Source organism: Panonychus citri, unplaced genomic scaffold, assembly GCF_014898815.1.
Source record: "Panonychus citri isolate SS breed McGregor unplaced genomic scaffold, ASM1489881v1 Contig00134, whole genome shotgun sequence".
In the NCBI taxonomy this organism is placed as follows: domain Eukaryota; kingdom Metazoa; phylum Arthropoda; class Arachnida; order Trombidiformes; family Tetranychidae; genus Panonychus; species Panonychus citri.
In genome coordinates this window covers 2,986,715-3,008,388 of record NW_026515539.1, presented here as the reverse complement: position 1 = coordinate 3,008,388, position 21,674 = coordinate 2,986,715, and the positions used below count along the sequence as shown (strand labels likewise).

General features: G+C 31.8%; 1 protein-coding gene and 1 long non-coding RNA gene across 5 annotated transcripts; one reads left to right on the top strand and one right to left on the bottom strand.

Moving 5' to 3' along the window:
- Window positions 1-1,410: 1,410 nt before the first annotated feature.
- Window positions 1,411-3,906, bottom strand: LOC128391260 (uncharacterized). The gene is made up of 2 exons (XR_008325775.1): window positions 3,772-3,906; window positions 1,411-3,013 (listed from the first exon to the last, which is right to left on the bottom strand). It is a non-coding gene; the product is annotated as an uncharacterized LOC128391260 (long non-coding RNA).
- Window positions 3,907-4,047: 141 nt separating this feature from the next.
- Window positions 4,048-20,423, top strand: LOC128391250 (putative uncharacterized protein DDB_G0277255). 4 transcript variants are annotated; one of them, XR_008325774.1, is made up of 6 exons: window positions 4,048-4,253; window positions 4,340-4,478; window positions 4,563-4,733; window positions 4,844-4,945; window positions 5,009-6,157; window positions 6,246-6,580. XR_008325774.1 is itself a non-coding variant. In XM_053351103.1 (4 exons), exons 3-4 carry the CDS (start codon window positions 8,327-8,329, stop codon window positions 19,267-19,269), a joined length of 1,620 nt encoding a protein of 539 aa, XP_053207078.1. In that variant the 5' UTR covers window positions 5,874-6,157; window positions 6,246-7,885; window positions 7,959-8,326; the 3' UTR covers window positions 19,270-20,423. The 4 variants fall into 4 exon arrangements, 2 of the variants coding, with proteins under 2 accessions (XP_053207077.1, XP_053207078.1); XR_008325773.1 differs by having other exon boundaries at window positions 4,811-4,945; XM_053351103.1 differs by lacking the exons at window positions 4,048-4,253; window positions 4,340-4,478; window positions 4,563-4,733; window positions 4,844-4,945 and adding exons at window positions 7,959-9,532; window positions 18,856-20,423 and having other exon boundaries at window positions 5,874-6,157; window positions 6,246-7,885.
- Window positions 20,424-21,674: the final 1,251 nt, after the last annotated feature.

Below are 21,674 nucleotides of genomic sequence, written 5' to 3'. Positions count from 1 at the left end.
ATAAGGAATCAGCTTGTGCTCTTAGCCTTGTTGCTTTTCTTATGTTCAGTGGCTATACAATTCCGAACGAACCTCATTCCCCTGTTGTTGAATCTCTTTTGAGTCTTCAACTTTACATGGCCTATTGGCAAAAAATAGAGGAAAAATGTAAAGAGCTGAACGATGGAATCCATTATGGAAACTGTGTTAAAACTGTTAACAATAGTGAAGTTTCCTACCTGTTCTCAATCTACGCTAAAAATGTAGATGAAGTCGAGCCTCGTGGCCTCAGAATTGGTACTACTATGGTATTGAAGGAAGCCGAGATGCCCCTCGATTCAATGATCGATGCTGCACCCCAAGTACTTCGGACATCGCCATCAACTCTAGTGATTACGAAATTGAGCTATTGCCACTTGAAGAGGATCCACTTCCAATGCCACAAAGATTCAATGCAATTGTCCCTTTCAGTTCCTCTAATGACCACCCAGCTAACGCTAATCCTAATCCTCGAATCCCAAACCAAGTTTTAAAAAGGGTTCTTGATCAAAATCCAGGGCAGTGTTAGGTATTAATCCGCACTTCCTAAAACCCTATTGGTAATCGATGATTGGTAACAATTTACCTTTGGATTAACTTTAGTTTCTTTTCTTCTTTTTATTATCATTTTGATTTTAATCATTTTTCTTTATTTTAATCTTATAAGAAATGACAATTAGACTCATCAACCTTAATAATGGGTTAATTCTAAATTTCTGTTTTAATCATTTAATCATCTAAAGATAACTCATTGTTTTCTTTATTAACAATCCTTATCTTGGTTAACCTTATAAGGAAAGTATCTTCTGTTTAGCTTGATTAAGCTAACGTATTTATGTTTCTTTTTGATTTACTTTGTAAGCCTAAAGGCGCCATTTCTTATCTTAAATTTTGTTCTTTTCTAAATGCTTTCCCCCATTTAGAATCTATTGATACATTGATTTAACCATAGTGTTAATCAGTTAGAGTTTTACTTTGAAACTGTTCGTTTCATATTCTAATTCAATTAATAAAAAACCATTTCATTGATTAATCTGTGCGCTTAATTACGGTCCTAAAAGTACTTGTAAGATTAGATTGTGAAGGACTAATCGCTCTTCTGTGTTCGATAATTAATCAGTAGATTAATTGTGAAACTCTAGCGAGACTCAGTAAAATTCAACCTATTGGTAAATGAATTTCCCTGTTTCAATAGAAACACCAAGTTACTCAGTCAATCCCCAAAATCTTCCCTTCAGATGTCTTACTTCATGTTCAGACTGTATCGAATCTATCAGATCAGTCCCATTGGAAATTAAGATACCTGTTAAGAGTAACAGTTATAATCAGATAGCTGGGAGTATACGCTGTAAGGTTGAACCCAATGTAAAAATCCGCGCAATGACCAAAAGACATTCATTTGACCTCTGTACTAAAACGAAATGTACTTGATGTTGAAGTTGATGAAAGATACGATTGTATTTGCGACACGAGAGTTATGCTTTGACCCCAAATCCATGAAACCATTAATCGATTGATTCAAAATTATCTTGATTGTTTGCAACTAATCTTGATTATTGAATTTATTAAATTGATATTATTTCCGTGCATCTAATCAATATTGACATATGACTTTGAATTTAATTGTTTTTCTCTTAATCAATTGAAAATTTTTCGACAAATGTTAACCAAATTTCAAGCATCTTCTTCTTCTACAAACTTGAATAAGATAAGCTCAAATTTTGGGTAAAGATTGTGCTCGAGATAAAAGATTCTATGAGATGTTAAGGTACCAAAAAATAGAGCGGAAAATACTAATAAGTTACAGTTACGAAAAATAGTACGAAAAAAATCTGAGTAGCTGTCATAAGAAATTCTGACTCGAAAATTTCTATGTGCGCATGCGCAGTTAAGCTTTGTTACAGCGCGCATTTCAAAAAGACAGAGAAAGAGACGAGAGAAAAGAAAAAGAAAGAGTTTAGTTTCGAATTTTTCGATTAAAAAACGATTCCCGATTCAATAAACCACGGGTCTGGCAAACAACCTTAACAAACTTTCGTAAGAAAGTTTGTTTCCGCTTGTCTTTTATATTATTATAATAAAATGCTAGAATTGAGTATTGATTCACTAGAAACTGACTTTAGTCATGTAACATCAGCCAACTGACTAAACCCTCGGGCTTTTCATCACCCTTTTCTTTGGTCCAATATAATATAATAATATTGGTCCACTGTAATACAACTCATCTACTCTATCTCGTTTATTGTCTTAAATCGTTGTATCGGTGCTCGAGTCTAACGTTATAACCATTTGGTGACCTAATTTTTTCCCACTCAATTCGATGCATCATTTCAAAATATTTTCTTATTTACAGTGTTTCCCGATTGAAGAAACCAAACTTTCAAGTAAGAAAACCTTTTTTTCATTTGAAGAAACAAAATGACTTTTAATTGTGATTAATTAATTAATTCTAAGTCGAAATCACATGTATGATGATTTTGAATATGAAACTTTATTTGTAAACCAATTTTTTCTTTAACATTAATAGCCAAAAAATGAAGGTCCGAAGTCTCGTATCATTGATCTCGATTGGTATACGAGTAAAACCATTTGGGTTTCTCCATATAAAAACTAACAATATGTAAATTCATATTTTTATCTTCGGTTACTTCAAATGAAAAAAAGGTTTTCTCAATTGAAAATTTGGTCATTTCAATCGGGAAACACTGTATATTTATCAAAATTTTCGAACATGAAAAAAGTAAAAAAGTTTTTGTTCTTAATAATAGTCACACAGCTATCGAAGATTTCTTGCTTCAGGTTATCTAATTTCATCTTTAGATGGCAGCAGTGAGCAATCATGAGAATTGTCATGAATGTTCAGTGAGATTTGAAGCTTCAGAATTGACCTTGAAACGTCTGGTATAATTTCCCGCCCAAAATGAATCAATCGGTTGAAAAATCAGTCCTGTTGGCCATCGAACAATCAATGATAATGAGCGACATTTATCCATAGCTGAAAATGGTTAAAGTCGAACTTGTGTCAAGATTATACATATTATTGTACTATGATATACAGCCAAAGGCTTTGAGTTTGCAACCACTTTTTAAATCATTCACGCAGTTAATGATAATCAAATCAAGATAACTTTTGATATCTAATCAGTTGACCATTTTAAGACTACACCCCTTAAATTAGTGGACAGACTTATCATCATATTTTTGGGTTAACTGTATCTCTCATTGATTATATTCAACTGCGTGAATGATTTAGAAAGTGGTTGCAACAAAGAGTAATAACAAGAGACAGCACTTAATGAAATGTATCGATAAGGTCTTATCTTTCTTATCTTAGGGAAAAGGATGAGATCCAGGTGGAAGCACCAGAGGCTCGTAACTTTCTCTTCACAAGGCTCTAATTACCGAATCCGCGACTCGGTAACGTTTTGTACGGAACGAATTGTGCTACCACCTGGATCTCATCCTTTTCCCTAAGATAAGAAGAGATAAGGAGAGATAAAACCTTATCGATGGTTACATCCAAGTGCTCTCTCTTGCTATTACTCTTTGGGTTGCAAACTCAAAGTCTTTGGCTGTAGATGAGAATCGTGAAAGTGACTGAAAGTTTTATCTTATTCGGTTATCATTGTAATTCATTTGTGATCTTTTAAATTTTCTCAACACAATTTCCAATCAGCAAACGATTCGCAAGCACGTTACTTAAGCGAAAGGTTTTTAGAGGAAAATACTTAATTGTCAACCGTAATTGCTCACCCATCTTCTTAGTTATTGATCCAATTAAAATTTGAAGATTCTCATCATCCCAACCATGCTTTGAATATTTTTCTGAAAAAATTTCTATTCAACTGAATGAATATCAAGATTAAAATCGATTTCTCTTAAACTGCTTTGTTGAAACTTCCAACAATTTGAGGTTACCAATCAATCAAAGATTAATTTTTGCTCCACACTAATGATTTGTCTCTACTAATCCAGTTAATTCCCAACCAGTTATCCTTGTTTAATCAACATTCCAAATTCGTTGCGCAGGTAAATTGTTTCATTTTTTGATCTCCATTAAGTTGAACAAATAAATTTTGATTCGTTGTCATCTATTACAATTAAGTTTTCCTTAAGCCAAGTTTTAACCTAAGAAAAGTTGCCAAATACTTCGTATCGTCGGACGATGTCTCTCAGGCCATTGAACGATTTGTTTATTGTAGTTTTTATCATTGGAAATCTCAATTTATCAATGGGTAAGTTGTAACACTTTTTTACAAATCCAGTTTCCAATTACTAACACAATCAACGGTTTCAGTAATTTGAGTTCAATTGTTATCAGCTCGTGGCTGTTGGTGGACAGGGTGCCAGAAAAGCACATGGGCTGTTGTCGGCTGTGGTCAATATGACTTGATCGAAATTGCTACTAAAGTATGTGACGGTGGTAAAGAGTACCAATGTTGTCCACCTCCGATGGCTCCGTAAGTATTTCAGATCTTAGATTGTAATAGTTGTAAGTCGATTTTGTTTTCAATGTTAGTCTTTGCTAATTTTTGATTCCCCAGAGCTTCAGCCGATGATACGGCGCTTGCTACAGGCTGTTGGTGGACTGGATGCCAATTAAGTTCATGGGCGGTGGTTGGTTGTGGTCAGTACAATATGAATGAAAAAGCAGCCCAAGTTTGTGATGGTGGAAAAGAGTATCATTGTTGTCCAAAAAACACCATGGATAAATCGTAAGTTTACTTCGAACAGTGAAATAATCCTGGTTGAACATTAATGGATAAGCAAAAGAAACTAATTACAATAAAAGGTCACTTTTGAAAATCTCTACAATCGATGAAAGTAAATCGAAACAAACTCAACCTGAACTTGTTGCTGGATCTGAATGTTGGTGGACCAATTGCCAAAATCGTGACGTGGACACTGGTTGCTCTGATTTCAATCAGTAAGTCAACTGATTTTTCCCTTCAATAGTTTATTAATGCTGGTCACTTATTCATTCAATTAGAACTGAACTGGACAGCCGGAAATGTTATAATGGAAACCGATACTATTGTTGTGAACCACCATCGATAAAAAATTCTGAAGCAAAGGAGAAAGACTGCTGGTGGTCATCATGCCAGGGAAAGTCATGGAAGAGACGAGGATGTCCATCAGATACTGAAGAAAAAAGTTCTAAACCTTGTCCTGATGGCGATTTATACGAATGCTGTGAAATTGGAAGCGATTAAGGTCAATTCGATAAACGTCAATACGTGTATCCAATTGAAATCAGTTTATTTATATAAGAAAAAGGAAAACATTAATTATAAAGATAATTAATTTACTTATGGAAAATAAACTTTTGTAAACAGAAATCAATCAGCGATTTTATCAGTTACAAAATCGATTACGATTCTAACAAGTTTCCTCGATCATTAGTTGTAATTGTTTACAAATTTCCAGCACAATTTGTTATTGTACAATCAGCTAATTAATATAATGAGATTGAGATTTTCAATTGAAATGAGCAATTGGTAAAACCAGTATATTGATCAAGATGAATTAAAAACCTTGGAAAAATTAACAGAGTAAATTATCATAAGAACCAATGACAATCTCTTGTGAGGCAAGAAAACAAGTTAGTTAATTATTACCAATGAAAGTTTTACAAACTTACGATAATGTTAATAGTTACGATCTTGAACTTTACTCAATTTAACTTGTTTACTACTAAACGTTAGCGTTTCTTATTAATAATTAAGTTTCGAGATCGTAATTAGCTGAAAAGATAAGTAAAATTTATTGCAAAAAATTGAAAAATTATTCAATAATTGATTGTGTAATTAGTTGATTAGCTAAGATATCGACATCACCACTATTATTATTATTAATATCCACTCGTATGTCCATTGATTGAGACACTTCAAGTCTAAGGGAGCAAGTTTCGAGGAAGCTATTTAAGCTCAAATCAGTTTAGATTAAACCATTAGTTTTGATTATCATCAGTGATCATTTGAATAACTGATTTACTTTGTTAATTAAAGTTGGTAAAGTTTTTCTCTGTGTTTAAATCAAGTCTCAATTTTGACCATGGCAAAAGTTTTCAATCCAACCTTTATCCTCGCAGTGATTGTTTTGCTTGCAACGATGAACTTTGGTTACTTTGTATCAGCTGGTAAGTTTAAATAAGTCAACTGTGTGATTCTGATGATTTATTTTCTCATATTCTATTCAATGATTTACTTTTAATTGATTATCGATAGATTGTTGGTGGACTGGGTGTCAGAGAAGTGACTGGGCAATCAAAGGATGTGGTCAATATAACCGAATAGAAAGAGCTAGCACTGACTGCGATGGTGGTAGAAAATATCAATGTTGCTCGAAATAGATTCTCGGTGGATGAACTTCTCATGAAATGTTCATTGGCTCTGCGTAAATTTCAATGAGAAATTTCATTTGATGTCTTTCAGTCAATACCTTTTTCTTTATGCTATCGATGTAAAATTCATGTTGTTATGAATACATGTTAATCTAAGATATGTTTCTGTTTACATTGATTTTTTCTTAATAAATTCTAACATAGTCTTTATCGTGAAAATCATATTGATCTGAACTTAAATTTCGATGCAATTGTAAAGCTTTCGAGCATAGAAAATGATACAAATATCATCTTTCATCGAGGATGTTGAATGGGAATTTTTCTGATTAGCTGATCATCCGGTTATGTATATTACAATTGGATGAATATTGATTCTGATTGGGGTCAACTCACAACCCAACAGATTTGATTGTTATTTTGGTTAATAGTAATGAGATTACTGTGAGTTTATCTAAGGCTAATCCTTAGAAAATAGTTATTAATATCATATAATACATGGTGTGGTGAAAAAATCAATCAACTAAATTTATGTATCCCATGTCCTCATGTGCTACAATTAATCAGTCGGGTATCTTGATTGTTGGATTATATTACATTATGTCAACTACATGATCACTGGAAACAATCAAATGATTGCTTTTCAAATGTATTGTTATATGCTAATCAAATCAAAAGTTCACAATTTATTCTGAACAATCATATGTACATTTCTGTTTTCCCATGAATCAAATCATTGTAACAATAATTACTCAACAATATTCATTGTTATCAAATTCAATGAAATATCAACACAAATTTATCCTTGAAAAAAAAGTGACAAAAAAAGATGAAAATGATAAATAACATAAATCAAATCACGAATCAGAATCGAGTTTTTTTTTCAACAAAATGTAAAAAACGATCTAGTGATAATTTCTCACTCGTTCTCTCGTCATCATGTTTATCCCTTCTCATAGCATTTATCAGTTGAGAAACTCGCATCCACTCAGTTACTATCAGAATTTATCATCCTGATTCTCTCTGGGAGTGAGAAGATGATTCTGTGATTCCTCTGAAAATGATAACAATGAAGATGGAAATGATGATATCGATCGAAGGAGAGAAATAGAAATAGAGAGAGAGAGATTGATAAAAATATTCTGTAAGTGAATAAAACTTACAGAAGATAAATATTCTTTCAGATTTCGCTGTTCTCTCTCTCTCGTTTATCAATCTCATTCCCATCTTCCAAACGAGATGATGATCGTCCCAGAGAGAAACTAATAAAACAAAATATCGTCCGTTGAACATACAGATAGAGGGATAGATTGAACAAAGATGAAAACAATTGTATCGAGAAACTTTAACCTTGTTATTACATTAATCGTGGAAGAGGATTGAGATAATGTGATTAAAATATTGTTACGATGTTTTCATCAAACAATAATAATATCAATTACTTTCATCCAGTTCTATCGTTAAGTGAAAATCTCAGATTATCATCATTGTCATCTGAAGGAAGAAGACATTATCTCAATGAATAAGGTGAGTCCTCTCTCTCTCTACTCTTTTTATCATCTATATCTTGATCTCAAACATTATTATCATTTGTGTTCAGTGCTCTGTGAATAAGGAACCAGATTATCAATCCATCAATTTTAATTATATTTAATCATCATTATCTACCCGATGATCTTGTATAACGATAACTCAATAGATTACGAGTTAGATCACAATCAGGTGACTCGTTGCATCTAATTGATTGGATTTGAGTGGAAATCATATCACTGATTAAGAGTTTGATTAGATTGTTTTGTTTTGTTTGTTGATTTGATAGATTTTATTTTCTCTGTGTTTTATTATTTACCCTTTGGGTTATCATTACACGTTAAAGTGATATTGAATAACCTTCTCGGACTGTCAACAACCTGGGACCACAGTCACGATGAGCTCAAAAGTGGACAGTGTCCATCATCACAGGAAAAAATGTCTAAGTACATTGAAAACAATTTACAATTTAAAAATAATCAAAACAGCAACAAAAGTTTTAGTCAAAAATCAACAGAAAAGGATAAGAAAAGGTCAATTTCAACAACATCATGTTCATCATCAACACCAACCACTTCTCCATGTTCAACCTGCTCATCAGCCTCATCTTGCTCATTATCATCAGCAAATGTATCAAGTGATAAAAGGAAAATCAAGTCAACAATTAAAGATAATACAACCCAGGGTTGTCCCTACTTCATACCAATTATCAATCATAATCCAATCTCTGTCAGCTCATCCGTTGAACCTTATCCTGAACCATTCAAACAAATTCAGCTCACCCCATGTGATGAATTATCAACTCATGATACAAATACACTTGATATCAGTTCTGGTCATTTTGTTGACGGTCAAGTTTTATTATCAAAAACTACACATGCTGAGGTTCATTCTGAGCCTTCATCATCAAAATCATTGAAAAAAAGTTCTAAAACCAAATCATCTTCATCTTCATCAACGGCACCATCATCATTAACCATTGAATCAGTTGCACCCTCACGGCCAATTGTTGTTGATTCTTTACCAAATTTTTCACCTCTAAATAAAAATACTTACAATTTAAATAGTAAAAACAAAGGAGAATCAAAAATGACTATTTACAGTATTTTATCAAAATCTAATCAAGATCAACCGAAACCCGATAAAACCATGATGAACGGCTCATTACCCAATGGATTAACTAGAAACCCATTTCCTTTGCTGGAGAAAAATCAACAATCAAGAGGAACCAAAAAATTGCAAACTGATTTATCTGAGATTAGATTAAATATGGAAACAATTAAAGAAACTGATCAACTAACAATCAAAGATAATCAACTTAAAGATGAGATTATCAATGAGAATATTGATAAATGCAAATTAAATACTGATGCAAATGAAAATAATATTAATACAAGTAACTCAACAAAAGTAAATTGTTCAAGCAATTCAGTGATCAATGATGACGATAAAAAAATTAACCATGACAATCAAAGTGATGGAATTAAGAATTTACTGAAAAAAGTTTCATCCGACAAGAAAATTGCATTGGAACGACGATTATCAGGATCATCTCCATGTCCGGATACACCAGAATCCAATGAATCCTCAGTGCCGAGTCCTGGCTGGGCGACCAAGATACTCAATCCCGAATCAAGGTCACAGGTAAGGATTAGACGATTGATTATTACTCGTAAACCATTGAATTCATTCATTCAGAAATCAATTGTTCCATGAACTTGAAACTCAGAGAAGGAAAAAAAATTAACTAGAGAAATTACCTTATGAAAGTAATCATGGTAAAAGCTAAAAGATGATAACATGACAATTACATGATATAAATGAACAAAAAATTCACTCACCTGAACAATGATCATGTTAATATTATTATTACAGTTATCATGGTAATTATTGGGTACAAGGTTAACTCAATTATGTGATTTAAACATTTCCACTGCCCTCTAATTATGCTGATGATTAAAATTATCATAAACAATCAGTGCCCATGAAAATGGTTCAATTTTATGATGAATAATTTTCATATCAATGATAATTTATTACTTTTGCTGATTATGTTCATTTACAGTCAAATCACTTCGAGTGAATCATAAACTCATTTATAGAGAATGAGATCTCATTTCGAGTGAACGTAAACCCTTTAAGCTAAACTCATTTAATCCTTAGCTCAAATCGAATGAACGTAATCTCACTTGCTCGAAATGAAATCGCATTTCGAGTGAATGCAAAATTGTTTACGAACAATAAGTTGATTGTTTTATTTGTACTTAATTAGCGATTTCTTGATTAGTCATACACTTTGGAATATATCGTCATGTGATCGGAGTAATTTTGACAAACAATTGATGCAATTAACTCTGATACCAATTCAACTCCACGAAAAACACCATCAATGTTTTAGTTGATTGAAAAGGTTTGCAATTGGGTTCAGGAAAGGAGAGTAGGCCGGAAGAAAGAGAAGATGATGACCCTTCGATTGAAATAATGATTCAACTTCTGTCGAATGATGAAAAGGGACATTGTCCATTACAACAACAGCACCAACGATGTTATCAGATTCCAAATGATCAATGAACTTTTTAAGTCGACAAAGATCATTTAATGACAACCTTTCTTTGGCCTCAGTCAATGTCATTTCCATCCACAGCACAAATTGATAATTCCTCCCTCTTACGGCTTTGACTTTACATGTTTACTCTATGCCTAACTTTGGACCATCCATAGTGATTCCTGGCATGAATGGCAATTCCAGTCGATCTAGAAAGAATATCTTTTTCCTCTGAATATGAAGATCCATAAATTCTATTGCATAGTCTTTACGACGCTGAATAGTATTCGGATCATTTCTTCGTTCTGGTACTAAAGATATTCTCTTAAACGAAAACATTAGAACGTTTTTCATACAATTTCGAATTGTATTCAGACAAACGTCAACACCATATTTTTCTTGTAACTTATCCTTTGCATCCGATATTGTTAATTGGCAATCATCATTGAACCAAGAACGTAACTCGTTAGCCATTTCATCAGTAATTTTTTTTGGTTTCTTCCCTCTCGGTGGTGAAATAATAGAGGTGATATCAAACCTTCTGATGATTGTCCTCACGGTGTGTTTGTTGACGTTGTAAAGTTTACTAATTTCATTACATTTAATACCATCACGATTAGCTCGAATAATCAATTCTTTGACTTGATCACTGATTTTATTGGAACTCATTTTGTTTCACTATTTTTCATAAATTTATCTTATTCACTCTGACAATGCAGTTTCATTATTATTAAGTTAGATTTAATTAGTCAATTTAACTCAAAGGATTAAACATATTAAATGGGGTTTAATTTCACTCATGAAGATCTGTTCTTTATATGAATAATTTTATGATTCATTTAAGTGATTATGTTCATTTATCAATTTATGATACAAAGTTTTAAATATGAAGTTTCTGCCTTTCAATTCAATTCTGATTTTCTACCCTGTAGATGCAATTTACATCATGAGAATATGAATCTTGATGATTAACTACAACTATGATCATTATCTTTTGGAACAATCAAATGAACACTCTTAATATTCAGCACGCAATCAATGAAACGATATCGAGAAAGTTTAGTTTGAATATGAAGAAAAAGAAAAAGTTTCTACAAATTTAATGTTCTAAATTCAAGAAAACTAAAATTCTGAGAGACTTAAGAGGAATATCTTCTTACAAATAGTTCTGATAAACTCGAAAAGTATCATGATACTGAATCAACTATTCTTGATGAACTTAATTTTATAAAAAGAAATCAGAGTAACATTGTACATATGTAATTCTGTTTCCTATCCTGATTCAACTAATGAGATTCACTTTTCAGTTCTAATAATATCTAATGAACTTTGGGTGAGAAAAAAAGTTCATACAATCAGTTTATTATATCAAATCTAACTATTAATACTCAGGTATTTACTTTGATACCAGAATTTGTATCATGATGAATACATGATGATTGCCACAAACAGAAATAGTTGATAGGTAATACAATCAAGTCGTTAATATTAATTAGGAAAAACAATTTAACCAAATATTCAGATGTAAATATTAGTTTCCATTTGAATAGTTAATTGTAAAGTTCATTAAAATTTGCATCAATTTAACTTTCAAATTCACTGGGAAGTTTAATTTTTAATTATTGATAATTTTACAATTACTCTTGTTTTATTTATCAAATTGTTAATTATCATTACGTGTATTCATTATAACAAGTAAATAATACAACCGTTGATCATTAATAATTAATTTTAGGAAAAATCTAACCTGAAGATGATGAAAATTTTGATTTAGTGAGCAATTAGCTTAATCACAATTAGAATATGAAATCTTTCATAGCGATTTTAACCTTTTAATAAACTTTTTGTTTTGTTTCAAGTTCTCATTAATAATTTAAAGTTCGTTGATTGATTAAGCTTATGATAATCGGTTGATGATTATCATCATATTTAGAGGAGAAAAGTAATTTAGTTTCTATTTTGACACAATCAACGCCATTGACCCAGAATATCGTATTACCATGATAACAATATATTCATATTCAGTCTGTCAGATAAGGTTAATCAGTATCAACTGAATCAGAAATTAGCTTTCACCATGTTATTATCATTCTGAATAAGATGTGACCCAAAATTAGCCTTTCTCATGTCACCACTCTAATTGTAAATCCTTAGGCTGATTGTTGTCACCGTCAATTTATTTATTTATTTCATGGGTAAAATGAATCAATACCCAATATTTTTTCACCCAATCGATGATTCAACTCTTGATAACTTGGCGATGAAAACTTGAATTGAAACGAAAGTTTCAATAAGAAAGGATCACAACCGAAATTATTATTACATTAGTCTCAACTATTAATAACCATGAAACTTTGACAATAATCACTTATAATACATTAATTATCTACCAGAATCATGGTAATGAGACTTATTGGGTGGAGATTTATACCTTTCATTCTCAGACTTATCATATTAATTGCTGTTTGTCATCATTTACAATATTAGTCTGTTTAAAGTCTAACATTTAACGTGTAACTATTACTTTCAGAATCGCTATTCTTAAGATTAATTCTTGCCTTATAAGAGACAGAAGTAGCAATTAAATACAGAATGGATGTCTAGTAACAACACCACACCCAAATCGTTAATAATCACCATCAAGAAACTTCATGATCGTTGAAAATTTGTCTTGAAAAATGAATTCATGACGCATTTGAAAATGGAGCGAATTTCAAAACTTTTCCTTAACTTAGCTTAGCTAATTAGACTGCGATTAGCATTTGATATGCTAATGTCTTAGACTATTTATTCAACAATCTTTTTACAATCAACAACAGTTTGAGCTTCTAACGCTAAAGTAGCCTCAATTACATTTGGCTTGGGAACCAAATCTGATTGCAGTTAAGTTAATAATCTAGTAAGAATATAAAAATGTTAATGATATTAATACGTAAGAACATAAAGCGTGAACAAGGAATATATACAGACGTCGGCAAAAGTTTAAGGACAACAATCAATTGATTATAACTCGAGTTTTAGTTAAGATAAATTTATAATTTTTTCAGAATAGTTATAGTCATTGGTAGTAGTTTTGAAAATGAAGAAAAATTTATCTTACATAATTTCTATTAATTAATTATTTAATTAATCATTAACATTGCATAGCGATCAACTCGTCAAAAGTTTAAGCACCAACGGCTCATTGTAGACAGTCTTTTTTACTTACTGTGAATATACACCGCTCGTCAATAGCTCCACTAATAAATTTCACACTTGAACTTAACTAAACTTCCGCTCTCAAAATTTTTGTCTGTAAAGAAAATAATTTAACCAGGAAACTTACCGACAAGTAATAAGAAATCAAAAGAAGAATTATTTGGTTGTTAAGCCGTAAGATCAGATTCCATCAAGTATATTGCAATTTATTTGATGCAATATAAAAATACCATCTCATGGTCATGCTTCTGAGATACCACACCAAAAACAATGTTTTTCTAATCATAACTTCTCTATAATAATGCTAAGAGTGTTAGTACAGATAAGCTCATGAATAATCTCAGAATAGTCTAAATTTGCAGCTACTTTCCTCAAACACTGATCAATATAAGTAAGCAAAAAAATAAATGACTCTTTCGTGCGTCTTAAACATTGCGAATTTCTTATTTTGCCTTTCAATGTTTTGCTAACTTTCAATTACAGATTGTTAAACAACTAAGAATGCTGCTGGAGAGCAGCACTTTGATGGCTTGCGAACTGACGATTGATACTGATTGAAGATAATGCATTGAAGTAGTTAACAGTAGTTGTAGCGGTAATGTTGTTGAGTGATGGTGTTGGTAGGTTATAGTAGGAGTAACAATAGATTTGAGCTAACAAACGCATTCTTTCAGATTCGGAGCATGCGTGTTGCAGATCGAATGAAATTCAATTATGACTTTTTTGACAGAAACAATAGAGTTCTCATTATTCTAAATTTTAAACTGATTGTTCATTTTTCATTTTCCATTGTTCATAGTTGTTTATATTCCATCGACTAATATTAGCAATCTGTAATTGCAAATTATCAAACAGAGTTTTTTTATCAATTTATCAATCGTTTCATTCATCTAGTTGACTGTTGAATACTAGTTACGATTAGTGTGTGCGAGAGTGATATGACCTTGAATAACCTTGATATTTTTTCAAGTTATAGTTTACATTAATATTAGTATCATACAAAACTGGTTTTTTGTGATACAAATATTATTCTGAACAGATTATGGTCATTCGATACTCAACCTTTGAAGCGTGCTCTATGGCTTTTCCCTGTTAGCGTAACCCGGACAGCACCATACGGAGGTAGGCAGGACTTTTGTTGACCCCAGAATTTGGTCACTAGAGCGGTCCATTCATCTGAACTCAATGTTGCTCTGACCTGAACGCTTTAGATATTTTTCCGAAAAAAATATAATTTTCTGAAAGTGCAATAAGTGTACTAATCAACATCTTTCCACCGTATTATTTTTTTTTTCATCAATCGTTTTATTCATCTAGTTGTCTGTTAATTACTAAATACGATTAGTGAGAGAGAGAGTAAGATGATGATCAGAAATTTGTGCATCATTTAAAAAAAGAAAACCTAAGCGAATCGAACCAAATCTATCAAACCATTTTTTAGATGAAAATATTGTTTATTTATATTATTAGGTCAAATGCCAAATCAATCATCATTGGTCCTGAAAATTACATCTTAAACGGAAAAGGTTCTCATTCCGCAAAAGTTGGTGATGCTACTATCCTTAAAATAATAAAGTGAAGTTAGTTAGAAGAAGCTAGCAGCTTTTTAAGCAAGTTTATTATCAATGTATCAATCGTGATGATCCTTATTAGTTTCTTTTATCTTGCTTTTTAGCTCTCCCTTTCTCTTTTGTATTAGGTTTACACTTAAAAATGACCATAATTAACAAGATATAGCTCAGGATATCAATCAGACACTTTGACATTCCACAGGATGCCTTGGTATTCTTTTTATGAAAAAGTAATTGTTTTAGATGTTGCTACAGCCTTCGCGCAAACTTTCTATATTTGGTACTACAGAATGAACATGCAAATTCCGCATTCATATCTCTTTTCATAGTACGTTGAAGCAGCAAAAATCTCACCTAAGATTAACTGGCCTAACAAAAGTATGTTTTATGCACGTACATTATGCATAAGCCTTTTATCTGTAAGCATTTTAATTTTTTAAAATGCGTCTGTTAAAACACCTCAGACCACGGAAATGTCAATTTTATCTTGAGGTGCATGAATAATCACAATACAGATGTTTTCATTTTTCTTTTACTTTTTAGCTTCCAGCTCTTTTCTCATTATTCTAATTACAAAAACAATGAACAATAAATGGAGCTATTTCTACTTATAAGAACATTCTTTACTGTGCACATCTTACTTCTCTAAATCTTAGTTGCTAGGAGACCGCACTGCTATACACTTTCATGAGACTGTATTAAAAGCTTTATGAAAAAGAATTTTTGAGAGCTCTTGCTGCTTATAGCGTTGCATGTCATGCAGCTACATCATTCAAGGTTCATGTTAGTTTCTCGTAACTTCTTCTCTACATTTATTGTCATTTTTGTTCTCAACCTCTATCTTTCCCCAGTACTTGTTGTGTTAACAAGCCTCTGGTAATGTACGCCTAGACTTTTACACTCAAACACAACGCTACTTGACCAGACTTCAGAAAATTGACCTCGGGGCGTGAATGGGTAAATAATTCAACCCTCCGACAATTTCTTATACCTAGAAGACCTTTGTTTTGGCTGTACAGTAATGTTAGTGACGAATATATCTGCTGGAAATATGATTATGCTAACATGATACTTTAAGGTATGAAATTGCCTATTTTTTGATATGCTTGAATCGGAAAAATCATGGGCGCTATAGATCAGACAAGATTATACAGGGCTCCTTAATGGTTTATTCACACATCAACGTTAACACATATTTTGCTAAACTTTCTATGCAGATATCATTATCAATATAAATTTCCAAACTTTATTCTGTAACGTTACTAGATAGACTCGAGATATTTGCTACTTCATAATCTCCACGATCATTTCAATTTCTTGGAATTGCTAATGAGCTCTTAATGTTGGTATATGGTATACACTTTTTATGTTATTTTTAATTATTATTATCGATACCATCACCATCACTCTAACAACAACATTACCGCTACAACTAATAGTAGTAAAAAGGGGGGTTAGTGTTGCCGGAAGTTACACTACCGACCACCACCCAAACCGTGCCGACCATTTCCGGTACTAGGCATACTGCAGCGACAGTAACGTCTGAGCGCGTGTATGCTGGAAAAGGAGAGAAAGAAAAAAAAAGAAAAAAAGAGACTGAGAGAAAGAGAGAAAGAGAATGAAAGAAAGAGAATGAAAGAAAGAGAATGAAAGAAAAAGAAAAAAAAAGAGATTGAGAGAAAAAGAAAGAAAAAAAGAGAAAGAGAGAAAGAGACTGAGAGAAAGAGACTGAGAGAAAGAGAATGAGAGAAAGAGAATGAGAGAAAGAGACTGAGAAAGAAAGAAGAGAAAGTAAAAAGAAAAAGAATAAAAAAAATTTGTAATTAGCGGTAGCGCGTTACCATGGTGATAGATGCTATCGCTATCTAGCGTGAAGAAAAATTACTAATTTTCGGGAGTGGGCCAATCTTTACCAAAAACTATACAGGTGATGAGAACCATCATCTGAACCTATTCTGAAATTTCGGTAAAGATTGGATTAAAATTACGATCGCTATCGTTCCACGAAATTTTGATTTTTCGACGTAAGGTCTTCGCTTACGCTCAGACAATTAAGGTGATGATGTGGGTGGTGGTAACTTCCGGCAACACTTGTAACCTCCGGAAGTAAAGTTTTTGTGGGTGAAATTGGTATCCGTGAGGAGATTGTAACTCGCGCAAATTTTTCTTTTGATGCACAAAATGCTGATACTGCAAAAATAATTGAAACAATTAAGTTATTGGAACGATCGAGTGATTATTTCATAAAAGAATTAAATCGACTTGCTGGTCATCCCAATATTTAACGGTTTCATTTATTTTTGCATATGCAATATTATGCATAATATTTGCATTCACCTTTTAAAACTCTCTTGCAAAAAATTCCATTTAAAAAACTAATGTTGCAAATTTAAATCAAAATGCAAAAGTTTTGATGTAAAAATAAATTTTATTTCATCATTGAAATCATTTGAAGCCATAAGATTCATTTAGTTGAAATTAGAAAATAAAAATTATTAATAGTTCAACAGAAAAAAAGAGAAAAAATTTCACCCAGAAAACTTTACTTCCGGAGGACAAGAGTGTTTCTGGAAGTTACCACCACCCACATCATCACCTTAATACCGGAAATGGTCGGTACGGTTTGGGTGGTCGGTAGTGTAGCTTCCGGCAACACTGACCCCCCCTTTTTACTACTACTAATGTTAACTACTACTACTTATTATCTTCAATCAGTATCAATCTTCAATTCTCAGGCCATTAAAGTGCTGCAATTGTTGTTATTCAGCCTTTTTCTTGATGCAATGACTTATTTTAACTCATAGTCTATCAGTCGTTAATTTGAAATAGTAATAAGAGAGTAAAGAAAGAGAAATAGAAAGAAAGGGAATTAAAATGCGAAAGAGATAATGGAACTTGTGTTGATGTTGGATGATGATGATGATGATGATGATAAAGAAAATGGAAAATAGGAAACGAGAAAAACGATCTTAGTTCTTCCGCGATCTTTTAAAATGACAAAAAAGAATCATTATAATAATATTAATCTCTGCATCATGATGATTCTTATCTTTTATATGATATTAATACATAGGCATCTACAATTTTGTGAAAAAAATTTCAACTCAATAATTGAATCAATCATACAGTGTTTCCCGTTTGAAGAAACCAAAAATAAAAATTCGCTTCTAGTTTTCATTTGAAGAAACCAAAACGATTTTTAATTGTGATTAATCAATTAATTCTAAGTCGAAATTAAATTTAAATCACATGTATGATGATTTTGAATATAAAACTTCATTTCTAGACCGATTTTCGCTCTAAAATTAATAATCAAAAAATGAAGGTCCGAAGTCTCGTATCATTGATATCAATTGTTATACGAGTAAAAGCATTGGGGTTTCTTCAAATGAAAACTTGGTTTCTTCATTTGGTGGTTTGGTTTCTTCAAATGAAAACTAGAAGCGAATTTTTATTTTTGGGAACTAATTTATAAGAACCTCAATGATAAGTTTCGAAAGGTACTAATTAGCTCAGTTCAACCTTCAAATTTTACGTTTCAAAAACAATGGTTGATAATCTAGTCATCTGAATGAATTGATTCTTATGAGATTTACATGTAATGTTACTTGAATTTTGCTCGATTTTGATAATTTGATTACTTCTTTATTTAGAATATGAATACTCAACGTCCGAAACTTAATAACTCGCAAAGATATTCGTCTGTATCTTCATCTCGAGCTCCAAGTATGATCTCAGGCTATTCAGTGTATGATGTTCAAATTCCTCATGAAAAGTTAACTGATCTGCGGAAAATTTTACATCCAGAAGTAGAAAAGAGAGATCTGGAAACCGTTTTCAAAGCTCACTGGGAAACTTTCATGGACTGTCGATGCTTCGAGTGTACATTTAACAACGCGGCGAAAATTATAACCGTTGTAGTTTTGGCAATAACTTTTTCTCGTCACCAGAGCCTTGACCAACATCTTACGAAGATGATCAAAGTCATTTACAGTCAAATCAAATTGAGTTGGTTGTTTCTTCAAAATGAATTGGAACTTTTTGAAAATGATTTGGTTAGACCTTGAGGCAAATGGATTAACTCCTCAACCCTTTCAAAAAGAATTGGAAATCTTCACAATAAAATGGAATTTTTTCACAATGAATTGGAATTTTGACCTATTCTTAAGTTTGATGAGTTTCAATTCAATTCATTTATTCAGTGGCAGTACGGTGTCTTCATCTGTTAATAAAAATGATAGAATTTCTGATTGTATCTCTGACGATGATTGCCAAAACTACCAGAAAAACATGAGAAAATATTTAGTAAAAAGTTTATTAAGACAATCCATTGAAAATTAACCCGTAGAAGACCAATTCATTTTGCAGAAATTTACTCTGAATTTGCAAAAATCCAATTCTTTTTGAAAAAGATTATCTTAATCTTTTTAACGAATGAGGATTATCCATTTCATTTTGAAAAAGTTCCAATTGATCTTAAGGAAACAACCAACTCAAGTTGATTTGACTGTAATGACCAGTAAATATGAGAAACCAGAAATAAACATAATAACAATGGATCATTTGTCTTATTTTTTGTAGTTATTTACTATGTTCCTCAACAATCATCATCAATACTAAAGAAAATATTATCAATTCATAATAGGATCACAAGAATCATCAATCTGTTCAGTTTCCTAGCGACAAAGGTACAAAATGTATTCATTTAACTAATCAGGTAATAAAACTTTTATTGTTAATTTGATCAATTTTCATCACTATCGTCATCATTGAACTGAGAAAAGTCTGTAGCAAAATTTACTCTGTTTACATGAATTTGGAACAATAAAACAAAGTTAGAAAGTTTCACCAACTTTGATTAATTTTATCAATAGGTTATCATAATCACGCGATAGATGAGTATTATTGGCTGGTCTGTCTCTTCAAAGTCTCGGTATTTGCTTCGTACAGATCAAAAAGTTCGTGAATTAATGAATTAATGAATCATCAGCACCATAAATTTCATTTCTGATTATGTTTCTCTTAAAAACACTTTTGAAGTATTTAAAGGTCACTGAAATTCGCGAATACTCTTACCCCAAACCAATTCTCATAAATTATCTGCATCTATGCATTCTGATCAAAATTAGGTGAATACACCCAACTTAGATGCTTCGTTATAACCTCAATTGAATAGATCAAGTGATGAATAAACTTCCGCATTAGTTTAAAAGGTGAACGGATCAAGCAATTCAAATTGAAAAGTTCTGATAGATCTCAGAGTCAATAACCAATAGATTCATTAGCGTATCAGCTGATGCAAAAGCAATTATTGATTTAAGGGCTTTTTCATTAACTTTTTGCCGTAGCTTCCACTGTGCTTTTCAAATAACCAACAAGTAATCTAATCGTAGTGATGAAGATAATCTTATCTAAAAAACTCACCATAATTCAGATTAATCAAATTGGTTTAAAAAATTAGTTAATGGAAAAGCCCTTTATTAGCGACTATTGATCAGTCATTAAATCTAAATCATTCAGAAAGATTATCGCAATTGAGATACCATAAAGAAATTTAAATTTAAATTCAAATCATCAGTTGCTTATCGACAAGTGATAATGAAATCATCTTAATGGCCAATATTCACAAAAGTCTATGAAATATAAGCATTTATTTTTTGTGTAACTGAATTTAGGTCACCATAAGTAAATATCAAACTAGAAAAATAGTTAATTGATTAACTGTTTTTGTTCAAACAATTACTAATTTGAAGATCATTATTTAACCAACTGAGTGATATTGGAAACTTATTGTGTATACAAAACGTAAATGACTTCCTATTGGAATTCGTATATAAGTGGGATAAATTTTCCTTTCTAACCATTAAATTACTAAGCTTCTCTTGAATAGTTTTACAATTTATCGTATTTTTAATTCGCTGTTTCAGTTAAAATCTATCCGTTAATATGAATTTCAACTTAGTCCAAGTCTTTATGATTCTTGTGATCGCTTTCATTGGTACAAGTTTACAGTACAAGTCAAGTGTTTTAAAAAGCCGTCGTAGTTTAATGGAAATGGGCCAAGCCAATGGACTCGAGTCAACAAGTAAACTTGTGAAAAAGGGCCCCTCCCATGTGGAAAATGAAGTTTAGCTCTGTGAACCAGGAAAGTTTCTCTTCCTCTATCCAAACCCCGAAATCCATATTTAGAATCAATAAAATTTAATTTCGATTATACCAACTATCCTTGTTATCTCATTTCTATTTTGTAGGAAATTATCAGTTAATTATCGGTACTCAAAGTAAACTAATAGCTCGCTGATTATGATAATAAAATTAAGGTTAACTCGCGATTTCATTAAGTGTTGACACTTTAATCTGAAAATTGATAAACCCAAAGTTTTTTTACTCGATAGACTAGCAATCTAATTGTTCAGAAAATTAGTTTATATTTGCGTATCAAACTGTTAAGCTTCTCGTCGGTGAAGTAATA

What these genes read in the sequence shown, in the direction of transcription:
- LOC128391250 (XM_053351102.1), top strand. Translation starts at nt 8,327, where the DNA reads ATGTCTAAGTACATTGAAAACAATTTACAATTTAAAAATAATCAAAAC. An exon ending in ATCCCGAATCAAGGTCACAG is followed by an intron (nt 9,533 to 18,855) that starts GTAAGGATTAGA and finishes TTCTTTATTTAG; the next exon opens with AATATGAATACTCAACGTCC.